This window comes from Melospiza melodia, chromosome 30 (genome assembly GCF_035770615.1).
Source record: "Melospiza melodia melodia isolate bMelMel2 chromosome 30, bMelMel2.pri, whole genome shotgun sequence".
Taxonomy (NCBI): Eukaryota; Metazoa; Chordata; class Aves; order Passeriformes; family Passerellidae; genus Melospiza; species Melospiza melodia.
This window is the reverse complement of record NC_086223.1, coordinates 1,138,096-1,161,725: the sequence shown is the minus strand read 5'-3', so window position 1 is coordinate 1,161,725 and position 23,630 is coordinate 1,138,096. Positions and strand designations below refer to the sequence as shown.

Sequence of the window (23,630 nt, the reverse complement as noted above, 5' to 3'; positions counted from 1 at the left end):
TTTCTTAATTTTCTTGGGTTTTTTTTGTTTTCCCTTCGGCCTCCCCGTTTTGGATGGGGACAGGAGACAAAGGGACGAGCCCTTGTCCCCCAATTCCCCCTTTGTCACTTTGTCACCCCTTTGTTGGGATCAAATTTATCCTTATAGGAGAGGGAAAAACAAACAAAAAAAAAAAAAAAAAAAAAAAAAAAAGAGGAAAAACCACTTTATTTTCCTGTTTGTCACCAGCCTGAGGGGCCTCGGAGCGATTTTAGCTTTAAAAGAGAGAAAACCACCCAACCCTCCCCAAAAAAAGGATATAATTTTATTACAGATGGATTATTTAATAGTATTTTTTTAATGGGGGGCGGAGGGGGGGGCTGGCACAGGGACAGTCGTGGGTTAAATTATTCCGGGGGTTGGGGGGGGGGGGGGGTTTGGGGTGGTCCCAAATTAGGACAGAGGGCTCAGGGTGTCCTTGTCACCTCTCCTGGGGAAGGACCCGGCTTTGGGGGGGGTGATCGTGCGTGTCCCCAACTTTGGGGACACCCCGAGTGTGTGGGGATCCCCCTCCCATCCCAGGAGAGGAAAACCCCTCTGGATTTGGGGGGGATGAGAGTCTCCGCCCCCCCCCCCCCCCGGCTTGCTTTGGGCTGGTGTCCCCGTCCCCTGCCCCGCCGTGTGTCCCCCGGTCCGTCCGTCCGTCCGTCCGTCCCCGCTCACGCTCGCTCTGGGTCTCGGTTCGGTATTTTGTAAAATGTCACCGATGTTCGTCCTTGTATAAATAAACTGTTTCTGGCAATAGCCACGGGCCGGTGCCTCTGGGGGGCTGGGGTGGCCCTGGGTCCGTGGCCCTGGGTCCCTTTCCTGTCCCCGTGTCCCTTTCCCTGTCCCTGTGTCCCTTTCCCTGTCCCTGTGTCCCTTTCCCTGTCCCTGGGTCCCTTTCCCTGTCCCCGTGTCCCTTTCCCTGTCCCTGTGTCCCTTTTCCTGTCCCCATGTCCCTTTCCCTGTCCCTGGGTCCCTTTCCCGGTCTCTGTGTCCTTTCCCTGTGTCCCTGTCCCTGGGTCCCTTTCCCTGTCCCCGTGTCCCTTTCCCTGTCCCTGTGTCCCTTTCCCGGTCTCTGTGTCCTTTCCGTGTGTCCCTGTCCCCGTGTCCCTTTCCCTGTCCCTGGGTCCCTTTCCCTGTCCCTGGGTCCCTTTCCCTGTCCTCAAGTCTCCTTTCCCTGTCCCCTGTGCCCCTGTCCCCGTGTCCCTTTTCCTGTCCCCGTACCCTTTTCCTTGTCCCCGTGTCCCTTTCCCTGTCCCTGTGTCCCTTTTCCTGTCCCCGTGTCCCTTTCCCCTGTGTCCCTTTTCCTTGTCCCCGTGTCCCTTTTCCTGTCCCTGTGTCCCTGTCCCCGTGTCCCTTTTCCTGTCCCCGGGTCCCCGTTCCCTCCCTCTCCCTGTGTCCCTTTTCATGTCCCCCTTTCCCTGTGTCCCTTTCCTTGTCCCTTTCCCCATCCCTGTGCCCCTTTCCCCGTGTCCCTTTCCCTGTGCCCCTTTTCATGTCCCCGTGTCCCTTTCCCTGTGGAAGGAACGGGGGGGGGGGGCTCCCCTTTGTCACCCCCGGGCTCGGGGGGCTCTGTCTGTCCCCGCTGTCCCCCCCCAGCCCCAGCCCGTGTCCCCCCGCAGCACTCGGGGCCCGGCTCGGTTCTGCTGCTTTATTCGGTTCCAAACGGGGGCGGCCCCGCACGCACCGGCCTGAGGGGGGGTCCATCCATGGGGGGGGGTCCCATCCCTGCTGCAGAGGGGTGGGGACAGCTGGGGACAGCTGGGGAGGGGGTGGCAGCTCCGTGTCCCGCGCCGGGGCTGTCCCTGGGCTGTGTCCCAGACCCTGCTGGGCAAGGGGCACCCCCAGGGGCAGGGGAGGGGGTCAGGGACCCCTGCCCGGGGTGAGGGGGGGTCCCTGGGGCAGGGGAGGGGGAGCATGAACTGGGACAATGCTCAGTTTGGGGAGAAGGAGTGTGAGAGTGAACTGGAACAGAGCACAGACCCCCCACTCAATTTGAAGGTCCCTGGAGAAAGGGAGGGGTGGGCATGAACTGGCACAGGAGTGGGGACCCCCCACTCAATCCGGGGTCCTGGAGGAAAGGGTGGGTGGGGATGAACTGGCACAGGAGTGGGGACACCCCACTCAATTTGAAGGTCTCTGGAGGAAAAGGAAGGTGAGAGTGAACTGGAACAGAGCACAGACCCCCCACTCAATTTGAAGGTCCCTGGAGGAAAGGGAGGGTGGGCATGAACTGGGACAGAGCAGACACCCCCCACTCAATCCGGGGGTCCTCGGTACAGGTGGGGGGTGAACCGGGAGCAGACCCCCCCTCTCCCCGACACTGAGGGGGGGCTCTAGGGGGTCTCTCGGAGCCGCCGCAGGGTGAGGATGAGCAGGGGCAGCAGCGTGCCCACCAGCACGGGCCCCAGCGCGTAGCGAGCCCCCACGTTCAGGTACCACAGGGCGGTGCTGTCGCTCTTGGGCAGCTTGTGCAGCACGTCGAGCGCCAGCAGCCCCAGCGCGGCGCTGCCCAGCGGCGGCTCCAGCAGCCGCAGCTCCTCGGCGGCGCGGCGGCTCAAGGGCAGCCAGGCGGCCACGGCCAGCCCCAGCGCGCTGCCGCCCACCCGCACAGCGAGGCCCACGGCCGCGTCTCGGGCCGCAGCCACGCCGGCTCCGAGCAGCGGGAGCTGGCCCGGCGGAGGACCTGCGGGACAGCGGGGACCGGGCTGTGACACCCCGGGAAGGGCTATGGGACTGTGTGTGTGACACACCCTGGGAAGGGCTGTGGGACTGTGTGTGTGTGACACCCCCGGGAAGGGCTATGGGATTGTGGGTGTGACACCCCGGGAAGGGCTGTGGGACTGTGTGTGTGTGACACCCCCGGGAAGGGCTATGGGATTGTGTGTGTGACACCCCGGGAAGGGCTGTGGGACTGTGTGTGTGTGACACCCCCGGAAGGGCTATGGGATCGGGGTGTGACACCCCGGGAATGGGCCTGGGATCGGGGTGTGACACCCTGGGAATGGCTATGGGGCAGCCCCCTCCCCAAACCGCTCTGGGATCGGGGTGTGACACCCCCGGAACGGGTTTAGGGGCAGCCCCCTCCTCAAACAGTGCAGGGATTGGGGTGTGCCCCCTCCACAGCAACGGCTATGGGGGCAGAACCCCCCCAGGAACTGGTCTGGGGGCAGCCCCCTCCTCAAACTGCTCGGGGATTGGGGTGTGACCCCCTTCCCCCAGGAATGGCTCTGGGGGCAGAACCCCCCAAGGAACGGCTCTGGGATTGGGGTGTGACCCCTCCCCAAACCACTCGGGGATTGGGGTGTGACACCCCCAGGAACCACTCTGGGGGCAGCCCCTTCCCCAAACCGCTCTGGGGGCACATCCCTGGGGCTGGCCCTGGCACATCCCTGGGGCTGGCCCTGGCACATCCCTGCGGTTTGTCCCAGATTGCTGGGGGTGCCCCCCACTCCAGCCTGGAGGGCTGTCCTTGGAGATACCCCTCCCTGGTGGGCACAGCCCTGGGGGGACCCCCTGACACCCCAGAAGCTGATCCATGTGACACCCCCGTCCCCCTGTGACACCCCTTTCCCCTGTCACACCCCTTTTCCCCTGTGACACTCCTGTCCCCCCCCTGTCCCCTTTTCTCCTGTGACACCCCTGCCCTTCTGTCCCCCTGTCACACCCTTTTCCCCCATGACACCCCCGTCGCTGTGACACCCCTGTCTCCTTGTCCCCAGGCTCTCACCAGTCCAGGTCCAGCCCCGCGGCCGTGGCCAGCCCGTGCAGGGCCAGCGCGCTCAGCAGCAGCCCCAGAGCCGTCAGCAGGAAGAAGCGAACCTTGAGGAAGTTGGGGGGCCAGCGCTGCAGCCCCCAGCCCAGAGCCAGCCCTGGCGCAGGACAGGCGGGGTCGGCGCCGGGGCCGAAGGGGCTGGGAAGGGGCTGCGGGGATGGGGAAGGGGCTGCGAGCTCCCCTCACCTGCCAGGGAGCCGGAGATCACCTGGTGGGGGAAATGGGCCAGGAGGAAGATCCGGGAGAGCCCCATGGCCGCCAGCAGGAGGAGGTAGAGCAGGAACGGGAGCAGCCTCAGCAGCCGGCTGGGGGGGAACGGGGTCAGCGGGGCGGGAAGGGGAAAGCACAGCAGAAAAAGGTCCTGGGGGGCGTTCAGGGGTCTCGCAGCCTCCTCCCGAGCTGCCAGGGGAGGGACCCTGATCACCCTCCATGGGTGATGTTCACTGAGTGGGGGGCCCACATCCATCCCCTCTTCCCACAGGGGCTCTGGAAGCTCCCGAGGGATGGGGGTCTCCATGCCGGGACCCCTCCTACTGCCCCCACATCCCCCTCCCCTGCTCCCACAGAGGCCCGGGACGCTGCCCCTGCCCGTGCCACACGCACCTGCGGCTGCACCTGGACGCTGCCTCGCTCAGGGCGGTGACAATGGGCCACAGGGCCGCCCCCAGGATCATGCAGTGCCCCGAGGGGCTCCTGCGGGATGGAGCACAGAGAGATGGCTGTGGGGATGGCTGGCCGTGCCCAGCCCAACCCCTCCCCAACGCTCAGGAGGGGATTTTCCCACCTCCAGCCCAGCGTTCCCACACGTTTGGGGCTCCTGGGGCTCCTCCCCGGGCCGGGACTCACCTGGTCCCGTCTCACAGGTGATCGGGAACTGGCGCAGGGGCAGCTGCTCCCGCTCAGCCATCCCTGACTCGTGCATCCACCAGTACGGGCGCTCCCCGAACAGGAACCTGCGGGAACAGCAGGGGAACGTGGGAGGGAGCCCAGAGCCGGGCAGGAGCCCTGCAGGCAGCCCTGGGATCCAGCAGGGCAGGATCCCATCCCAGGATTTCCAGGAGAGCAGGACCCCTGCAGCCCATCCTGTGTGATCCAGGAGAGCAGGACCCCTGCAGCCCTGGGATTCAGGAGAGCAGGATCCCATGCCAGGATTTCCAGGAGAGCAGGACCCCTGCAGCCCTGGGATTCAGGAGAGCAGGATCCCATGCCAGGATTTCCAGGAGAGCAGGACCCCTGCAGCCCTGGGATTCAGGAGAGCAGGATCCCATGCCAGGATTTCCAGGAGAGCAGGACCCCTGCAGCCCATCCCAGGACAATGCCATCTCCAGAGGAGATGAAGCCACCACAGAGGATCAGGATCCCTTGCCAGTCCTGCTGCCTCCCGGGCTTTTCCCTGCCAGGAATTCCTGGCAGATGCTCAGGGGGCAGCTCGGGTGACCCTGGGGAATGCCACAGGCAGGGAATGAATGTGTGCCCAGAGTGGCCCAGGGAGGGAGTGTGTGCCCAGGGTGGCACAGACAGGGAGTGTGTGCCCCCAATGCCCCAGACAGGGAGTGTGAGCCCCCAATGCCCCAGACAGGGAGTGTGTGCCCCCAATGCCCCAGGCAGGGAATCTGTGCCCCCAACGCCCCAGGCAGGGCGCAGGGAGTGCCCCAGTGCCCCCCTCACCACTTGAGCACCACGTTGAGCCACTCGGCCAGCAGGGCGGTCCAGAGCACCATGAGGGACACGCGCTCGTCCAGGCCGCGGGCCAGCGGGAAGCACACGGTGTAGACGGAGCCGGGGCCCAGGTGAGAGCTCAGCAGCAGCCAGAACTGCTCCAGCCAGGGCGGCCCAGCCTGCAGGGCCACGGCGGCGTGGATGCCAGCCTGGTGCAGGGCGTCCATGGCACTGGGCTGGGGCACTGGCTCCTGTGCGGGGAGTGCAAGGAGATCAGCCCTGATCCCCTGGGATCACTTGGGGACAGCAGGGGAGGGGGCTGGATCCCAAGGAATCTCCTGGGGACATCATGGGAGGTGGCTGGATCCCAAAGAATCCTTAGGAATCCCTTGGGGACAGCAGGGGAGGGGGCTGGATCCCTTGGGATCCCGGCACTGACTCAGGCAGTCGTTCACCACTCAAAGTTTACCCACAAATGACTCCCAGGTTCCTGCCCCACGGCAGAGCACACGCGTGGCTCCGGGCTGCGGACCAGGGCAGGATGCCGGGGTTGGTGAGGGGTTTGCTGGAGCAGCTGAGATGCTCCCAAGAGCTACCACCGCCCTGGGCTTCCCCTTGGAAACCTCCTGGGTGTCCCGCGGTCATTCTGCAGAGGGCCTGGGGTGTCCCTGGAGCCACCCTTGGTTTTCTTTGGGGTTTTTTTCCCGGGGTCTCCCCAAGGCCGGTCCTGCCCCTCCCTGGGGTCCCTCTGGGGTCCCTCCGGGCCTCCCTGTGCTCTCAGGCCCGAGGCCTCCCTGGGGTCTCCCTGCACCAAACCCGCGGCCTGCCCATCCCCACCAGCCGCCTCTGAGCCTCCCGGTGGCGCTGCCCACCCCCCGGTACCGGCGGGAGGTACCTGCGGGGGGGGCTCCATCCCGGGGACCCCTCAAAACTCCCTCCCGCCGCTCTCCGCGCCCTCTTCCGCCTACACTTCCCATCACCGACCGCGGGGCGGCGCGCTACGGCGGGGCGGGAGGGACAAACCGCGGCCGGGCTGGGCTCAGCCAATCAGAACGCGGGGCGGAGCAGATCGGCGGGGCGGAGCGCCAATCCCCGCCCTCGCTGCCGCGCGGCCCCGCCCCCGCCGCGCCTGGCCGAGGCGAGCGGAGCCGCGGGCGCTGCGGGCGGACAAGATGGCGGCGCCGGGCGAGTACTTCAGCGTGGGCAGCCAGGTGTCCTGCCGCACCTGCCAGGAGCAGCGCCTCCAGGGCGAGGTCGTCGCCTTTGACTACCCCAGCAAGATGCTGGCGCTCAGTATCCACCCGCCCGCGCCTCGCCGCGCTGCTCCCGGCCCCGGCGCGGCCCGCTCGGGCCTCTGCGGCCCGCCCGATGAGGGGGGGGGGGGGCGTGAGGGAGGGAGGGGAAAGGGGGAAAAAGGGGAGGGGGTGTGAGGGGATCGAGGTGGGCGGCGACGGGGAGGGGTCTGAGGGGCTGCGGGAGACCCCCGGGGAGGGGGGGAGCGGGGAGTCCGCTCGGGAGGTTCGGGGGATTGGAGGGGTTGGTGTTGGGGTGAATGGGGGGATTGGGGAGCGCTGGGTGCGGGGATTGGGGCGATTGTAGCCAGCGAGAGGGGATTGAGGAGCCCTGAGCTGGAGTGAATGGGGGAGTTGGGGGTCTTGTAATGGGTGAATGGGATGGGGGGTGTCCTGCAGGGAGATTTTGGGGGGATTGGGGAGGTTGGTGTTGGGGTGAATGAGGGGATTGGGGAGCTCGGTGCGGGGGGATTGGGGTGATTGTAACCGGCGAGAGGGCATTGAGGAGCTCTGGTGAGTGGGGAAGGTGGGGGTCTTGTAATGGCTGAATGGGATGTGGGGTGTCCTGCAGGGAGATTTTGGGGGGAGTGAGGAGGTTTGTTCTGGGGGGGTTGGGGAGCCTGTGTTGGGGGGATTGGGGGCCCGTTTTGGGGTGAATGAGCGATGGAGGGGCCCTGCATTATAAAGAGCTTTAGGGGGGCAGTGGAGAGCTCTGTACTGGTTTGAATGGGGGCAGAGAGAGCACCCAGTTTGGGGGAGAATGGGGGGCCTGTGGTGTCCTGCAGGTTTTTGGGGGCAGCCCTGTAGTGGGGCGAGTGGGGGTGTGGCATTCACTATGGGGGGGGTTGGGGAGCCTCGTGTTGGGGTGAGTGGGGGGCAGTGGGGTGTTCCCTGCCCCCCCAGTGTGAATATCCATGGAGGTGGTTTTGTTTGGAATCTGCAAGGAACGGGAAAAGCCGAGGGCTGTTGGAAAGCAGTGGAGGGTCCCGGGAGATGGGGGAAGGAGAATGCTCAGCTCAGGACTGGCGTTGGAATTTTAGGGGGGCCAGGGGTGGCTTCTGCAGGGAATGAGGAGCTGGGAGAGGGTTTTGTGGGAAACAGGACAGGAAAAGGCCCCCTGGGTGCCTGGGATGTGCTTGGAGCCAGGAGAGCTCCCAGGTCCCACTGGAGGCAGCAGGAAAATCCCAGAGGGTCCAACAGGTTGCTCAGTGCTGCTTGTCAGCCCCACAGGGGGCTGAGCCAGCCCTTGCCAAAGTCCAGCTGTTCCTGCCCCATCCATCCATCCATCCATCCATCCATCCATCCATCCATCCATCCATCCATCCATCCATCCATCCATCCATCCTCATGGGAGCAGAGGAATTGTGCAGGAATCAGCTCTGAAAGGAGTGGTTTGGGTTTTTTTTTTTTTTTTTTGGGGTGCTGTCTCATTCCCAATAGAAAGGAGTGTTTTGGGGTTTTTTATTTTGGGGGTGCTGTCCCATTCCCAACAACCAACCTTGTGTGTCCCTCTCCTGGGAATTCCCTTCCTTAGAGAAGAGAATCCTCCCTGGGGATGCTGCTGCCTGCAGGAGGAAAAGAATTTTGGTGGGAAAAGTGCAAATTTGGTGGTGCTGGCTCAAACCAGTGGTGCTGGTGGGCCAGGACTGGAGAATCAAATCTGGATTTGGGGTAGCCCAGAATCACCCACAGCTGCAGAGGGAGATGAGATGGGATCACTGATAATCCCAAGGCAGCAAAGGAGCTCCCCACAACCCCAACCTCCTCCTGCTTTGCTCCTCACCTACAAAACCCTCTGTCTGGATTTGTTTTCCTTAATGCCCTCCTGCAGAATGCCCCTCTTCCAGTGGCAAGCCCAACCACGCAGACATCCTGCTCGTAAACTTACAGTACGTGTCAGAAGTGGAAATAATCAATGACCGCACGGAAACGCCTCCCCCTTTAGCCTCCCTCAACGTCAGCAAGGTGAGAGAGCCCCTCCTCAGCAGGGCCCCCCCAAAATCCTGCAGGGATCCCCTAAAATTCTCCAAGGATCCAGCAGGATTCACCACTGGAGCTGCCCGGAGTTCCATCCTGGATCTGGGGTTTGGTGATTTGCCTCTGGGTTTTGCCACTTTGGGCTCTGGGTTTTGGCATTTTGGGGCCTGGATTTTGTTGGGTTTAGGGTCTGGGTTTTGGCATTTTGGGGCCTGGATTTTATATGTAGATATATATATCTATGTTTAGATATTTGGCATTTGGGGACCCGGATTTTGGTATTTTTGGGCTCTGAGGTGATCTTGTTTTGGGGTTTGCATTTTGAGGGGTTTGGAGCCTGGATTTTGTTGGGTTTAGGGTCTGGGTTTTGGCATTTAGGGCCTGGGTTTTGGGGCCTGGATTTTATATGTGGATATATACATATATCTATGTTTAGATTTTTGGCATTTGGGCACCCGGATTTTGGTATTTTTGGGCTCTAAGGTGATCTTGTTTTGGGGTTTGCATTTTGAGGGGTTTGGAGCCTGGATTTTGTTGGGTTTGGGGTCTGGGTTTTGGCATTTAGGGCCTGGGTTTTGGGTGGTTTTGGGACCTGGGTTTTATATCTAGATTTTTGGCACTTGGGGACCCAGATTTTGGTATTTTTGGGCTCCAAGGTGATCTTGTTTTGGGGTTTGCATTTTGAGGGGTTTGGAGCCTGGGTTTTGGTAGTTTGGGCCCAGGTGGTGGTGCCTGGGGTCTGGATGAGGCTATTTTGGATCTAGATTTTGGAGTTTTGGAGTGCACACAAAGGGGGACTCCTGGAATTCTGAGGAATTGCTTTCCATCCATCCTGGAATGGGATCACTGCCCATTCCCAGTGAGGTGAAAAGCAGGGAAGGTGACCCCGAGCCCTCAGTGCTGGGGTGAACGCAGGTGTGGGGTGCTCATTGTCACCTCCTTGTGCCACAGGGACACCTCTCCCGGGGCTTTGTGCCACACAGGTGGCACCAGCTGGGTGCCCATGCCCTCCTGGGTCCCTTCCCGATGGATTAACACATCCAGGTCTCAAATGACACAGCTGCCACCACAGTGTGACTGTTGGCTGTCACTGCAGTGGGTGACATGGCTGGGAGCTCAGCCTGAGGGGAATCCCCTCAGGAATTCAGTGTTAACTTCAGGGAACCCCTCAGGAATTCAGTGTTCACTTTGAGGAACCCCCTCAGGAATTCAGTGTTCACTTTGGGGAACCCCTCAGGAATTCCAGTGCTCATTTGGGGATCCCCCTCAGGAATTCAGTGTTCACTTTGGGATCCCCCTCAGGAATTCAGTGTTCACTTTGGGATCCCCCTCAGGAATTCCAGGTAAATTCAGGGAACCCCTCAGGAGTTCAATGTTCACTTTGGGGAACCCCCTCAAGAATTCCAGTGTTAACTTCAGGGAACCCCTCAGGAATTCCAGTGTTCACTTTGGGGAACCCCTCAGGAATTCCAGGTAAATTCAGGGAACCCCTCAGGAATTCAGTGTTCACTTTGGGGATCCCCCTCAGGAACTCCAGTGCTGACTTTGAGGAACCCCCTCAGGAATTCCAGTGTTAACTTCAGGGAACCCCTCAGGAATTCCAGTGCTCATTTGGGGATCCTCCTCAGGAATTCAGTGTTCATTTTGGGGATCCCCCTCAAGAATTCCAGTGTTAACTTTGGGGAACCCCTCAGGAATTCCAGTGTTAAATTCAGGGAACCCCTCAGGAATTCAGTGTTCACTTTGGGGAACCCCTCAGGAATTCCAGTGCTCATTTGGGGATCCCCCTCAGGAATTCCAGGTAAATTCAGGGAACCCCTCAGGAATTCAGTGTTCACTTTGGGGAACCCCCTCAAGAATTCCAGTGCTCATTTGGGGATCCCCCTCAGGAATTCCAGTGTTAACTTCAGGGAACCCCTCAGGAATTCCAGTGTTAACTTCAGGGAACCCCTCAGGAATTCCAGTGCTGACTTTGGGGATCCCCCTCAGGAGTTCCAGTGCTCACTTTTCCAGCATCTCAGAGTTGTGGGTTTGGATCTGGGGAGGTGACAGATGCCATCGGGTTGGAAGGGGCTGTTCCAGTGGCACTGCCCCCCATCCCCATGGGGGCTCAGGCAGGCTGGACTGGGATGTTGCTGGTGGTACTGGTTGTACTGGGAGAAGGAGGTGTGTGCACATGGGAGTGCTGGCAGCACTCCAGGGAGCCCAGAGAGCTGGGGACTTTGGGGGACACCTGCTGCAGGGGGTGATGAGCACCGGGATGGATCCTTTGGCAATGCTGGGCTGCTGCTGCTGCTGGCACCTCTCCAGGGGTGCCAGTCACCTCCTGGTGGCCTCTCGTCAGGGCTGTCCCCAAGTGTGGGTGCAGCAGCTGCTGGAGGAACATCCCAGGCCCTGGGACAGAGGGGATCTGAACCTCAGGCTGGGAAGGGGGATCAGGTGTGGCTGGGGAAGGGGGATTTGCTCGGGGGTGACGTGGCAGAGGGGATTCTCAGGGCTCTGTCCCACAGTTCCAGCCCATCCCAGTGTGGTGAGGGAGGTTCCCACTTCTCCAGGGAAGTTCCTGTGGAACATTGTGCCTGGTTTGGAAGCCTGGCTGGTGGTCTTGGACAGAGCCATTCCCTCGTGGAATGGGCTGAGTGGTGAGGTTGTGAGGGTGAGGAAGGCTCCTGTCCCTGCTGAGGCAGTCGGGGAGCACACCCCAGTGCTCTGCAGTGCCTGCTGCCACCAAGAGGGGACTGGGGATGGCTGGGAGAGGAGCTCCTGTCCCTCAGGGGCACTAAAGCGTCCCCAGTCAGAGGGAGCTGGGGCTTTCCAAGGGCTGAGACCCCCTCAGGCAGCAGCAGGACGCCAGAGCAGCTCTGGGTGTGCTCCCAGCAATGAGCAGGCCCCAGGAGGAGGAAGAGGAGGGATGATGCTGATGTGGCTCCTCCACTGCGGCAGCTCCAGCCAGGAAAAGGCAGCTGGTCCGAGGCTGCTGCTTCCTTCCCCTCCCACATCCATGGGATGCAGCCTGGGGGAGGCCAGGGTCGGGGTTTTCCATCTCTATTCCAGCACCCTGTGTGTAATCACACCTCCCCACACACGGATGCAGCTCCCAGATAACCAATTCTGGTTGTTTTTTGGGAGCAAACCAACTGCTGCAGGCTAAAGTTGCTCCTACTCCTGCGTGGAGCATTTACTCCCAGCGTGCTGGGTGTTCCAAGCTCCTCTTCCTCATCTCCATCCCAAGTGAGCTGAGTAGTCAGGGGGGTTTGCACCTAAAATTCCAGAATTAATTCAGAAAGGGGCAGGGGGATGTGAGCAGATGGCACCACCATCCCCCAAATCTCTGGGAGGCCCTGGCAGTGCTGAGGGCGAATTTAGGCTGGAATCACAAGGGGCAGAGCCATATCTGGGGTGTCCCCGTGTCCCCTCAGTGCTCCCAGCCCAACCCCCTGTCCCTGTGTGTCCCCAGCTTGCCAACAAAGCACGGACGGAGAAGGAGGAGAAGATGAGCCAGGCGTATGCAATTAGTGCTGGTGTCTCTCTGGAGGGGCAGCAGCTCTTCCAGACCATCCATAAGACGTAAGTGCCCACCCAGGGGTCCCCAGTGCCCACCCAGGGCTCCCCAGGCTCATTTTGGAGTCCCCCACAGCCTTTTTTGGGGGGATTGCCATTGCTGGGTTTGCCCTGGAACGTTCTGGTGTGTCCTGGATGGGATCCTTGGGGGGTGAGGGTGGCTCCCTGCCCGCTCTGTGCCCCCTCAGGGGGCAGTGGTGGCAGTCCCTGATGCCATTGTCCCTCCCCTCAGCATTAAGGACTGTAAATGGCAGGAGAAGAACATAGTTGTGATGGAAGAAGTCGTCATTGCCCCTCCGTACCAGGTGGAGAACTGTAAAGGCAAAGAGGGGAGCGCCCTGAGCCACGTACGCAAAATAGTGAGTGTGGGCTGGGGACACTGCCAGGGTGGCACCTCCTGGGAGGGTGGCACATCCCTGGGGACAGCCAGGAGCCTCCTTGGATGGGCACCAGCCCCTCCTGGCATCCCCTTCCCTCTCCAGATCCCCCTTTTTGAGTTGTGTGCTCGGAGCGGTGAGCAGGGGATGGGGGCACTGGGAAGGACTGGGTGGGTGTCACCTCACTGGGGACACCTGAGACCCTTCCTGGCTCGGCCTCCAGCCCCTCCTGGGGTTCTCCAGCCCATGCTTGCTTGGCCTCCAGACCTTCTTGGAGTTCTCCAGACCTTCCTGGGATTCTCCAGCCCATGCTTGCTTGGCCTCCAGCCCCTCCTGGAGTTCCCCAGCCCCTCCTGGGGTTCTCCAGCCCCTTCTTGCTTGGCCTCCATCCCCTCCTGAGGCTCCCCAGTTCCACCTGGGGTTCTCCAACCCCTCTTTGCTTGGCCTCCAGCCCCTCCTGGGGTTCCCCAGCCATTCCTGAGGTTCTGCAACCCCTCCTTGCTTGGCCTGCATCCCTACTTGGGGTTCCCCAGCCATTCCCAGGGTTTTCCAGCTCCTCCTTGCTTGGCCTCCAGCCCCTCTTGGGGTTCCCCATTTCCTCCTGGGGTTCTCCAGCCCCTCCTTGCTTGTCTTCCAGCCCCTCCTGGGGTTCTCCAGCCCCTCCTGAGATTCTCCAGCCCCTCCTTTCTGCCCTCCAGCCCCTCTTGGGGTTTCCCAACTCCTCCTGTGGTTCCCCAGCCCCTCCTGGCTTGGTCTCCAGACCTTCTTGGAGTTCTCCAGACCTTCCTGGGGTTCTCCAGCCCCTTCTTGCTTGGTCTCCAGCCCTTCCAGGGGCTCCCCAGCCCTTCCTGGGGTTCCCCAGCCTCTCCAGGGGTCCTTCAGCCCTTCCTTGGCTTCCAGCCCCTCCTGAGGCTCCCCAATTCCTCATGGGGTTCTCCCAACTCCTCCTTGCTTGGCTTCCAGCCCTTTCTGGGGTTCTCCAGTCCCTCCTTGCTTGGCCTCCAGCCCCTCCAGGGGTTCCCCAGCCCCTCCTGGGTTCCTCCCCTGACCCCCTCCATGCCCCCTTCCCCTGCAGGTGGAGAAACACTTCCGGGACGTGGAAAGCCAGAAGGTCCTGCAGCGTTCACAAGCACAGCAGACACAGAAGGACACGTCCCTGTCATCCTGAGGCCACCTCGGGGCCACCACCACCACCCCGTCCCCGCGTCCCCTCCCCGGAGGCGGCGCCGGGGGCTCCTTCAACTTTTATTTCCTTTTTTTTTTTTTTTTTTTTTTTTTTTTTTTTTGGGAAATCTCAACCAATTCCAAACTTTAGACTTCAAAACAAACGAGAAAAGAGAATAATTTAAAGCTCCTCACGCATTACTTGACTAACAGACTTTGTTTTTCCGCCATGGTTTCTCCTTCCAGCCAGTCAGACTCTGTTAATTTTATTTTTTGGCCTTTTTTTTTTTTCTTTCCTCTTTTCCTCCCAATTCCTGCCTCCCTTTTGCCCAAGGATCCCTCCAGAAAATAAAGCTAACGAGCTGACTGTGGTGGCTGACCTGGGACCCTCGTGACCAACGTGGTCTCGTTTTAATTTTGTTTGCACAGGGCAAGGCTTGAATTGGTCTTATTTTTCTTATCTTTAAATATATATATATGAATATATATTAAAATGTTCTTTAAATATTTGTCTGCTTCTAGGGTCGTGGCAAAAAATCCCTCAACACGCCCTTGGGAGCAGCCAGAACCTGGATTTGGGGTTTTCACCCCATTTCCTTTATGTTTTTAATTATTTTTGCCCTTTTTCATTTAATTTTTAATTTCTTTTTTAATTTTAAATTTTTTTTTTGCCACGATCCTCCCCCTCCCCCTTTTGTTTCCTCCCATTGTTTTTTTGTTTGGATTTTTTTTTAATTAAAAACAAAAAAGCAGATCAAACTCGAAACAATTCAAGCCCTGCCTTTAGGAAAATTAAAGATTAAAAAAAAAATTTAAAAAAAGAAAAAAAAAAGGAAAATTTTTTAGTCTTGTTTAGCAAAAAACAATAAAAACCCGAAATTTTTTTAACCATCACCGGAGTCTGTGGGGGCTCAATGGGGCGTGGCCTCGCGAGGGGCGTGGCTAAGAGGAATGGGCGTGGCTAAGAGGAATGGGCGTGGCTTATGGTGGGGTTTGTTACAGCCATTGTTGTGGGGCGTGGCTTCAGCGGGGGGGCGGGGCCTGGTGCTGCATTTTCAATGAGGGTTTGTGTGATTGATGGGGTGCGGCTGAGGTCATGGCGGGGTTTCGGGGGGAAGGCGCGGCCCGGGGCAGGCTGGAGGCTCGCTGGGCGCGGCTGTCACGGAGCGCGGCCGCGGTTTTGGGGCGGGAGCCGCCATTTGAATGGAGAGGCGCGGCCTGAGGGGAGTGAGGGCGCTGCCATTAAAGGGGCGTGGTTTGTACCGCGGGGGCGTGACTTCCTCCTTGCGCGGCGCTGATTGGTCAGCGAGACGGCCCTTCCGGCGCGGCATTTCCGGCGGGACGGCCCGGTGATGGCGGCGGGCCGCGGGTGGAGGCGGCGGGCGCTGCGGCTGCTGACGGCGGGCGGCGGCGTGCTGCTCACCCGCTTCCCCTTCTGGCACTGCTTCAGCGGGCTGCTGCTGTGCGCCGAGCGCGCCGACCTGCGCCGGTGCGGACGGGACGGGGCCGGGCGCCTGCGAGTGCTCCTGGGGAGCCTGGGCCTGTGAGGGGCTGCGGGTGGTTGTGAGGGCAGGGGCGGCTGTGGGGCGGGGCTGGTGGGGATCTGTGAGAACCTGGGGGTCTGGAGGGTCAGAGGGGGTGTGGAGTGTGCGGCCTGGAGGGTCTGGGGGAGTATGCGGGGTGCAGAGGCTGCTGCGGGGCCCTGAGAGCCGGGGGAGCCCCGGGGTGTGAGGGGCTGGGGCTGGGAGAGCCGGTGGGGCCTGGGAGGTGCTGGTGTGGGGCAGCTGGGGGGCTCCTGGGTCAGTGTGGGGCTGGGCAGGTGACAGGGACCCTCGGGGGGCTGGGGCTGAGGGGAGACCCCGGCCGTGTCGGGGTTTGTGCTCTGGGAAGGGGACAGAGCAGCAGAGGGGGCTCTGTGGGGCAGTGAAGGGCTGTGGCTGCCCCATAACCCAGGGGACGCTCTGGGGGCTCTGGGGTGAGTACGGGGGTGCCGGAGCTTTTGTCGCTGTCCCCGCAGGAAGCCGGACATCCCGGTGCCCTACCTGTACGTGGACATGGGCGTGGCCGTGCTCTGTGCCAGCTTCATGTCCTTCGGGGTCAAGCGGCGCTGGTTCGCCCTGGGCGCCGCCCTGCAGCTGGCAGTGGCCACCTACGCTGCCCACGTCGGGGGGCACGTGCACTACGGAGACTGGCTCAAGGTGAGGCCCACACCCTGCTGCCCCCAGAGCCCCGGTTGGCACTGAGGGCGCTGTGGGTGGCACTGATGGCTGCCCAGGTGGCACTGCTGGCTGCCCAGGTGGCACTGAGGGTGCTCTGGGTGGCACTGCTGGCTGCCCAGGTGGCACTGAGGGTGCTCTGGGTGGCACTGCTGGCTGCCCAGGTGGCACTGATGGCAGCGTGCCCCCCAGGTGAGGATGTACTCGCGCACCATCGCCATCATCGGCGGGTTCCTGATCCTGGCCAGCGGCGCCGGGGAGCTGTACCGGCAGAAACCCCGCAGCCGCTCCCTGCAGTCCACGGGCCAGGTGTTCCTGGGCATCTACCTCATCTGCCAGGTACGGGGCTGGGGACAGCCAGGGGACAGCCAGGGGACAGCCAGGGGACAGCCAGGGGACAGCTGGGGACAGCCGGGGACAGCCAGGGGACAGCTGGGGACAGAGGCACCCCTGTGCTGCGGGCTGGGGACACAGTTCCCCGCTGGAGAAGCCTTGGGCAGTGCTCCAGATTGTCCCTGCTGCGAGCCTCGGGGACAGTCCGCCACCTCAGGGGGGTGTCACCAGTGTCACCAACCCCACACTGTCCCCAGGACCTCGGGGTGGTGTCACCAGTGTCACCATCCCCACACTGTCCCCAGGACAGAAGCCTTGGGCAGCAGATGTCATTGGGGGATTGTCCCCCATGAACCTCTGGTTTTGGGGACCCCCTTCTGCCGCCTTTCCCCATCCTAGAGTTCTTGTGTGGATGTTCCCAGTGCCACCACTGCCACCACACTTCAGGTCCCCATTGTCCCTGGGGTAGAAACCTCAGATAGCACCGGTGTCATCCCCCACTGTGTGAGTGTCCCTTTGTCCCAGGTTTTGGTGGGACTCTCCCCATCCCAGACTCTTGTGTGGGTGTTCCACACTCCAGGTCCCCCTTGTCCCTGGGGTAGAAACCTTGCATGGCACCGGTGCCACCACCTTCCATCCCCCACTGCAAGTGTCCCCTGCATCCCCCATGACCCCCAGGTTTTGGGGACCCCCTTCTGCCACCTCTCCCCATCCCAGACTCTTGTGTGGATGTTCCACTCCAGGTCCCCGTTGTCCCTGTGGGTGAAACCTTGCGTGGCACCGCTGCCACCCCTCACTGTGAGCGTCCCCTTGTCCCCTCTTTGTCCCCCCAGGCCTACTCCCTGCAGCACAGCACCGAGGACCGCCTGGCCTACCTGGACCACCTGCTGGGGGGTGAGCTGGCCCTGCAGCTGCTCTTCCTGCTCTACGGGCTGCTGGCCCTGGCCTTCCTCTCGGGTTACTACGTGAGGACGGCAGCCCAGGTGCTGGCCGTGCTGCTGCCCCTGGCCATCCTCCTCATCGACGGCAACCTGGGCTACTGGCACGCGCTGCGCCGCGTCGAGTTCTGGAACCAGATGAAGCTCATCGGCCAGAACGTGGGCATCTTCGGGGCCGTGGTCATCCTGGCCACTGATGGATGACGGGGTGAAGGCTGGGAGGGTTTTTTTAAGGAGCAACGCTATTTATTTGTTGGTTTTTTTTTTTGTTGTTTTTTTTTTTTTTTTCTTGGGTGGGGTTTTTTTTTTTGTTTTTGTAAATATTTGATAATTTTGGCGGAGGATGGGATGGGATGGGAGAGGGCTTCTGCCACTGTGTGGTCAGGGTGCCTCTCTCTGCTGAGGGGTGTCACTGCTCCACCCCCCAAAAAAAAAAAAAGTATTTTTACTGATGCACTGAGAAATGTTTAATGTCTCACCCCAGGGGGGATCAGCTTTGGGTGCCAGGGTTAGGAGGGGCTGCAGCTTTTGGGGCACAAACTGCTTTTGGGGTGCTGGAGTGCAGTGCAGGAGCGCTTTGGGGAGCTGATGGTGAGGGAGGGGCTGTCCCTGTGCCCCCCCCAGGCGTCCGTGTCCCCCCTCAGGTGTCTGTGTCACCCCCTCAGGTGCCCCTGTCCCTCCCAGGTGTCCCTGTCCCTCCCCCCCAGGTGTCCCTGTCCCTCCCAGGTGTCCTTGTCCCCCCCTCAGGTGTCTGTGTCCCCCCCTCAGGTGTCCCTGTCCCCCCCAGGTGTCCCTGTCCCCCCCTCAGGTGTCTGTGTCACCCCCTCAGGTGCCCCTGTCCCTCCCAGGTGTCCCCCCCCAGGTGTCCCTGTCCCTCCCAGGTGTCCCCCCCCAGGTGTCCCTGTTCCCCCCCTCAGGTGTCCCTGTCCCCCCCTCAGGTGTCTCTGTCCCCCCCCCAGGTGTCCCTGTCCCTCCCCGGTGTCCTTGTCCCCCCCAGGTGTCCCTGTCCCTCCCAGGTGTCCCTGTCCCCCTCAGGTGTCCCTGTCCCCCCCCAGGTGTCCCTGTCCCCCCCCCAGGTGTCCCTGTCCCCCCCCCAGGTGTCCCTGTCCCCCCCCAGGTGTCCCTGTCCCCCCCTTAGGTGTCCCTGTCCCCCCCAGGTGTCCCTGTCCCTCCCAGGTGTCCGTGTCCCCCCTCAGGTGTCCCTGTCCCTCCCAGGTGTCCGTGTCCCCCCTCAGGTGTCCCTGTCCCCCCCAGCTGTCCCTGTCCCCCCCCCCCCCCCAGGTGTCCGTGTCCCCCCGCCGTGGCCGGAAAAGCAAACACCGCTGATAAGGGGCTTCCTCCGGGGGGCCCTGATGGCGCCTCCGGCGGAACCGGAGCCATAAACCGCGGGCGGTGTGCCCGGTGTGCCCGGTGTGCTCGGGGGGGCACCTCCCTCCTCTCCCTGCTCACCCCGGCACCCCCCGGCGGCTCCAGCCCCGCGCCCCCCCCCAGACCCTCCTCTTCCTCCTCCTCCTCATTGCCCCCGGGGGGGTGGGGGCGGGCAGGGACCCCCCCCAGCCCCGTCCCCGCCGCGCCCCCCCCGCGGCAGAGCCGTCCTGTGACCTTTGGAAAATGGGAAATGTCTGTTTGCTGTCACCGCGACAAATGGGGCAGAAAGCTCCGCTCCCCCCCCCGGCCGGGGGACAGCTGTGACAGCGCGGTGACATCGCCCCGGTGCTGCCCGAGCCCGGCGCCGCTCGGCCGGGACCCCCCGCCCGTGTCCCCGCAGCCCGCGGGTGTCACAGCGCGGCCACGCCACGGGGGACGGCCCCGCCAGTGCCACCGGCCGTGTCCCCGCCACGGGGGACAGCCCCGCCAGTGCCACCAGCCGCGTCCCCGCCGGGTGCCGCTGCCCGGGTCACAGCCGGGGCAGGAGCGGGGGGCGCGTCCCCTCCGGCCGGTGCTGGCCCCTCCCGTGTCCCCCCAACCCCAGGCTGGCACCTCCCGTGTCCCCCCAACCCGGTGCTGGCACCTCCCGTGTCCCATCCAGCCGGTGCTGGCACCTCCCGTGTCCCCCCAACCCGGGGCTGCCACCCTCCTGTGTCCCATCCAGCCGGTGCTGGCCCCTCCCGTGTCCCCCCCAACCCGGTGCTGGCACCTCCCGTGTCCCCTCCGGCCGGGGCTGGCACCTCTCGTGTCCCCCCAACACAGGGCTGGCACCTCCCGTGTCCCCCCAACCCGGTGCTGGCCCCTCCCGTGTCCCCCCCAACCCAGGGCTGGCACCTCCCGTGTCCCCTCCAGCCGGGGCTGCCACCCTCCTGTGTCCCCTCCAGCCGGTGCTGGCACCTCCGTGTCCCCTCCAGCCGGTGCTGGCACCTCCGTGTCCCATCCAGCCGGTGCTGCCCCCCTCCCGTGTCCCCTCCGGCCGATTCGTGTCGCCTCCAGCCGCGCTGGTGGCACCCCGCAGTGTCCCCACGGCCGTGTCCCCTCCGTCCCACTGCTCGGATGCCATCCCGGCGGTTTTGGGGACCCCCTTTCTGCCGCCTGTCCCCATGCCAGCACCCCCACGGTGGCTTTGGTGGCCCTGCCCGGCGGGCACGTGCCTCCGTGCCTCAGTTTCCCTCAGTGATTGCTCCTTAATGGCAAATCCATCCGGGATTGATGTCGCCGCACGGGGGGCTGGAAAGGTCACCTCATCCGTCCTGCGGGTGGTGACAGCGCTCGATGGCGGTGGCGGGGCTGTGGTGGCGGCTTCGTGCCTGCTCTGGGGAAACTGAGGCAGCCGTGGCTGTGTGTCTGTCCCCTGCACTGTCCCCCGTGCACGGCTCAGGGCCGTGGGCCTTGTCCCGGGTGCCACGTTTGTGTCCCTGGGTGTGGCTGATGTCCCCGTGTCCTTCTGTCACATCCCGCGGCTGTGTCAGGGCAGGTTTGTGTGACACGGCTGTGTGTGACACCCGTGTGTGACATCCATGTGTGACATCCCTGTGTGTCCTGTGTCCTCATGACACAGCTATGTGTGACATCCGTGTGTGACACCCGTGTGTGACATCCGTGTCCGACATCCCTGTGTGTCCTGTGTCCTCGTGCCACAGCTGTGTGTCCCATCCATGTCAGTGTTCCTGTCCTGTGTCCTCGTGCCACAGCTGTGTGTGACATCCCTGTGTGTCCCGTGTCCTCGTGCCACAGCCGCGTGTCCCATCCATGTCCCCGTGCCGTGGCCGCCTGTCACATCTGCCGTGTGCCACTCCGTGTGCCCTGGCCGCCTGTCACACCTGTGTGTGCGCCATGGTGACATGTCACACCCGCGCCCGTGTCCGTGTCCTGTGGCCACACGCGTGTCCCTGTGTCCCCGTGTCCGTGTGTCCCCCTCCACTCTGTCCTCCCCACCCCCTCCGTGCCCCAGCCTGGGGACCGTGCAGGTGACAGCGACAGGCTGGTGGCACGTGTCCCCCGGCCGCGGGGGGGGCCGCAGTGTCCTGCGTGCCCGTGGGTCTGTCACGCGTGAGGGAGGAGCCGCCGGCCCCCCTGGGGCTATAAAAGCCCGGGCGGGTGCGGGAGCCGCCGTGTCCCCGGCGCTGTCACCCCTCTGCCAGGCCCCGGGTGCCACCTCTGCCTCCGCCATCGTGAGTGCAGCCACGGGCGGGGGTCCCCACGAGGGACAATCAGCTCGGGGACATGTGGGGACCCCTTTGGGGGCACAGGGTCTTTGGGGTGGGACAGCTCCCTTGAGGGGGGGTCTTTGGGAGGGAGGTGTCCCCGTGGGATATGGGGGGGCCCGGGGGTGGAAATGTCTCTTTAATGGGTCTGGGGTCCCGGGTGGGGGGTGAAACAAATCCCTGGGGAGCTGGGGGGTTTGGTGGGTGCAGAGCCGGTTTGGGGGTCCCGGTTTGGTGGGGGTAGAGCCGGTTTGGGGGTCCTGGGGACTATGGGGGTGCAGAGCCGGTTTGGGAGTCCCGGTTTGGTGGGGGCAGAGCGGGGTTGGGTGTCCCGGGGGCTATGGGGGTGCAGAGCCGGGTGGGGGGTTCGGTGGGTGCAGAGCCCGTTTGGGGGTCCCGGGGGCTACGGGGGTGCAGAGCCGGGTGGGGGGTTCGGTGGGTGCAGAGCCCGTTTGGGGGTCCCGGGGGCTATGGGGGTGCAGAGCCCGTTTGGGGGTCCCTGTTTGGTGGGTGCAGAGCCCGTTTGGGGGTCCCGGGGGCTGTGGGGGTGCCCCCCCCGGCAGCCACAGCCGCCCCTCGTTCCTGTCCCCCGCAGATGGTGCTGTCCCCGCGGCCGTGGCGCGCGCTGGTGGCCGTGTCCCTGTGTGCCCTGCTGTGCCTGGCGGCCGCGTACCCCCCCAAGCCCGAGAGCCCCGGCGAGGACGCGTCCCCCGAGGAGATGGCGCGCTACTTCTCGGCCCTCCGCCACTACATCAACCTGGTCACGCGGCAGAGGTGAGCGCCACACGGGTGGGGTGGGGGGGGGGGGGGGGGTGACACGCGCGTCCCTGTCCCCGCGGGGTCCCCTCCGCACCCCCGGGCGCGCACCCGCGGCTCAGGCGCGATCCCGGGTCCCGCAGGTACGGGAAACGCGCCAGCCCCGGCGCCGCGGGGACGGAGCTGCTCCTGGGGACCGGCAGTGACAGGTCACGGTGAGTGTCCCTGTCCCTGTCCCTGCTCCTGGGGGCTGGCAGTGACAGGTCACGGTGAGTGTCCCTGTCCCTGCTTCTGGGGACCGACAGGTCACGGTGAGTGTCCCTGTCCCTGTCCCTGCTCCTGGGGGCTGGCAGCGACAGGTCACGGTGAGTGTCCCTGTCCCTGTCCCTGTTCCTGCTCCTGGGGGCTGGCAGTGACAGGTCACGGTGAGTGTCCCTGTCCCTGCTTCTGGGGACCGACAGGTCACGGTGAGTGTCCCTGTCCCTGTCCCTGCTCCTGGGGGCTGGCAGTGATAGGTCACGGTGGGTGTCCCTGTCCCTGCTCCTGGGGACCGGCAGCGACAGGTCACGGTGAGTGTCCCTGTCCCTGTCCCTGCTCCTGGGGGCTGGCAGTGACAGGTCACGGTGAGCGTCCCTGCCGCTGTCGCTGTCCCCTCCCTGTGCCCAGCGCACTCCGGGCTGGGGGTCCCCGGGGCAGTTTGGGGTCCCGGGGGGGGGTTGGGGGTCTCGTTTCCCCCTCTCTCACACCAGCTCTTCCCGCAGGTTCGATGACGACTCCTCGTGGTGACCGCCCCACCCTGCTCACCCCGCGCCCCCCAAATCCTCCCCACATCTCCGGGACCCCCCAGAGGACCCAGGGCCAGCGCAGGACCCCCCGCTGGAAGGCCGGGGACCCCCAGAAGCCGGCCCGGGGGTGTCCCCGACCCTGTCCCCTCCCCAGCGCTGCCGGGGGGGTCCCGCGTGGTCCCTGCACGGCCCCGCAGCCGCAATAAAAGAGCGATCGTGGGCACGGCGGCTCCGAGCTGTGCGCGGGGGGCGCGGGGGGCATGGAGGGATGGAAGGGTGGGGGGAGACGGAGGGGTGCAGGGAGGGTGGGGGGAACGGGGGACAGGAGGTATTGGGGTGCAGGGAGGGGGGTCAGGGGGGTGGGCAGGGATTTGGGGGTGATAGGAGGGGAGTGGAGGGGGGATTTTGGAGGAGGGGGCGCGTAGGGAATGGTGGGGCTGGGGCGCACTGGGGTTGGATACTGGGGTGCGCTGGGTGTGGGGTTTGGGGGGCACTGGCGAGGGGATCCACCGCTGGTGAATTTCGGGGTGCTGGGGGGCATCCGTGGGGGTGCTGCCCTTCCACAGTCCCCCTGTCCCACTCCGCCCCTTCCATCCCTGCCACCCTCGCACCCCACCAGCCCCCCGGCCGTGTCCCTCTGTCCCCACACCTGTCCCTCTGTCCCTCCGGGGGGCCGGACAGCCGTGCCCACGTCCTGTCCCCTCCGGGAGCCCCCTCGGCGCGGGGTCAAACATTAACCAGGGGCCAGCTGTCCCTGTCACCCCCTGCCACCAGCCCTGTCCCCCCTCCCCGTCCGAGTGGGCACCTGGCCACAGGTGCTGCGTGGCAGGGTGACATCAGCGGGGACACGGGGGATAAAAGGGCCGGCACGGCGGTGGCAGCAGCGGCACCGAGCACCCGGCGTGTCAGGCAGCGTCCCCTCGTCTCGCCGTGTCCCCGTGTCCCTGCCCGAGGAAGGAGGTGAGTGGGGCTGGGGAGCTGTGGGTGTGTGACAAACGGGCGTGTGACAAACAGGTGTGCGTGTGACACGTGTGTGCAATGGTTTGTGAAAGGGTGAAGGTGTGCAGGAGTGGGACGCTGGGTGTGCAGGGGTGGGAGTGTGCAGGTGTGTGCAGGTGTGTGTGTGCTGTGTGCAGGT

The 23,630-nt window shown here is 63.5% G+C and overlaps 4 protein-coding genes across 4 annotated transcripts; 3 read left to right on the top strand and 1 right to left on the bottom strand.

Moving 5' to 3' along the window:
* Positions 1-2,049: 2,049 nt before the first annotated feature.
* G6PC3 (glucose-6-phosphatase catalytic subunit 3) lies at positions 2,050-6,437 on the bottom strand. The gene is given in 9 exon segments (XM_063179055.1): positions 2,050-2,632; positions 2,635-2,710; position 3,692; positions 3,755-3,896; positions 3,986-4,104; positions 4,403-4,489; positions 4,642-4,752; positions 5,468-5,709; positions 6,354-6,437. Coding segments are annotated over 9 exon segments (1,068 nt in total). The 5' UTR covers positions 6,372-6,437; the 3' UTR covers positions 2,050-2,360.
* A 154-nt stretch (positions 6,438-6,591) lies between these two features.
* Positions 6,592-14,723, top strand: LSM12 (LSM12 homolog). The gene is made up of 5 exons (XM_063179046.1): positions 6,592-6,751; positions 8,582-8,715; positions 12,185-12,294; positions 12,521-12,647; positions 13,741-14,723. The coding sequence occupies exons 1-5, from the start codon at positions 6,631-6,633 to the stop codon at positions 13,831-13,833; spliced, it is 585 nt and encodes a 194-aa protein (XP_063035116.1). The 5' UTR covers positions 6,592-6,630; the 3' UTR covers positions 13,834-14,723.
* A 458-nt stretch (positions 14,724-15,181) lies between these two features.
* TMEM101 (transmembrane protein 101) lies at positions 15,182-17,817 on the top strand. The gene is made up of 4 exons (XM_063179043.1): positions 15,182-15,318; positions 15,847-16,027; positions 16,238-16,384; positions 17,212-17,817. Exons 1-4 carry the CDS (start codon positions 15,182-15,184, stop codon positions 17,518-17,520), a joined length of 774 nt encoding a protein of 257 aa, XP_063035113.1. The 3' UTR covers positions 17,521-17,817.
* Positions 17,818-21,520: 3,703 nt separating this feature from the next.
* Positions 21,521-22,641, top strand: LOC134431068 (peptide YY-like). The gene is made up of 3 exons (XM_063179052.1): positions 21,521-21,725; positions 21,851-21,922; positions 22,469-22,641. The coding sequence occupies exons 1-3, from the start codon at positions 21,547-21,549 to the stop codon at positions 22,491-22,493; spliced, it is 276 nt and encodes a 91-aa protein (XP_063035122.1). The 5' UTR covers positions 21,521-21,546; the 3' UTR covers positions 22,494-22,641.
* Positions 22,642-23,630: the final 989 nt, after the last annotated feature.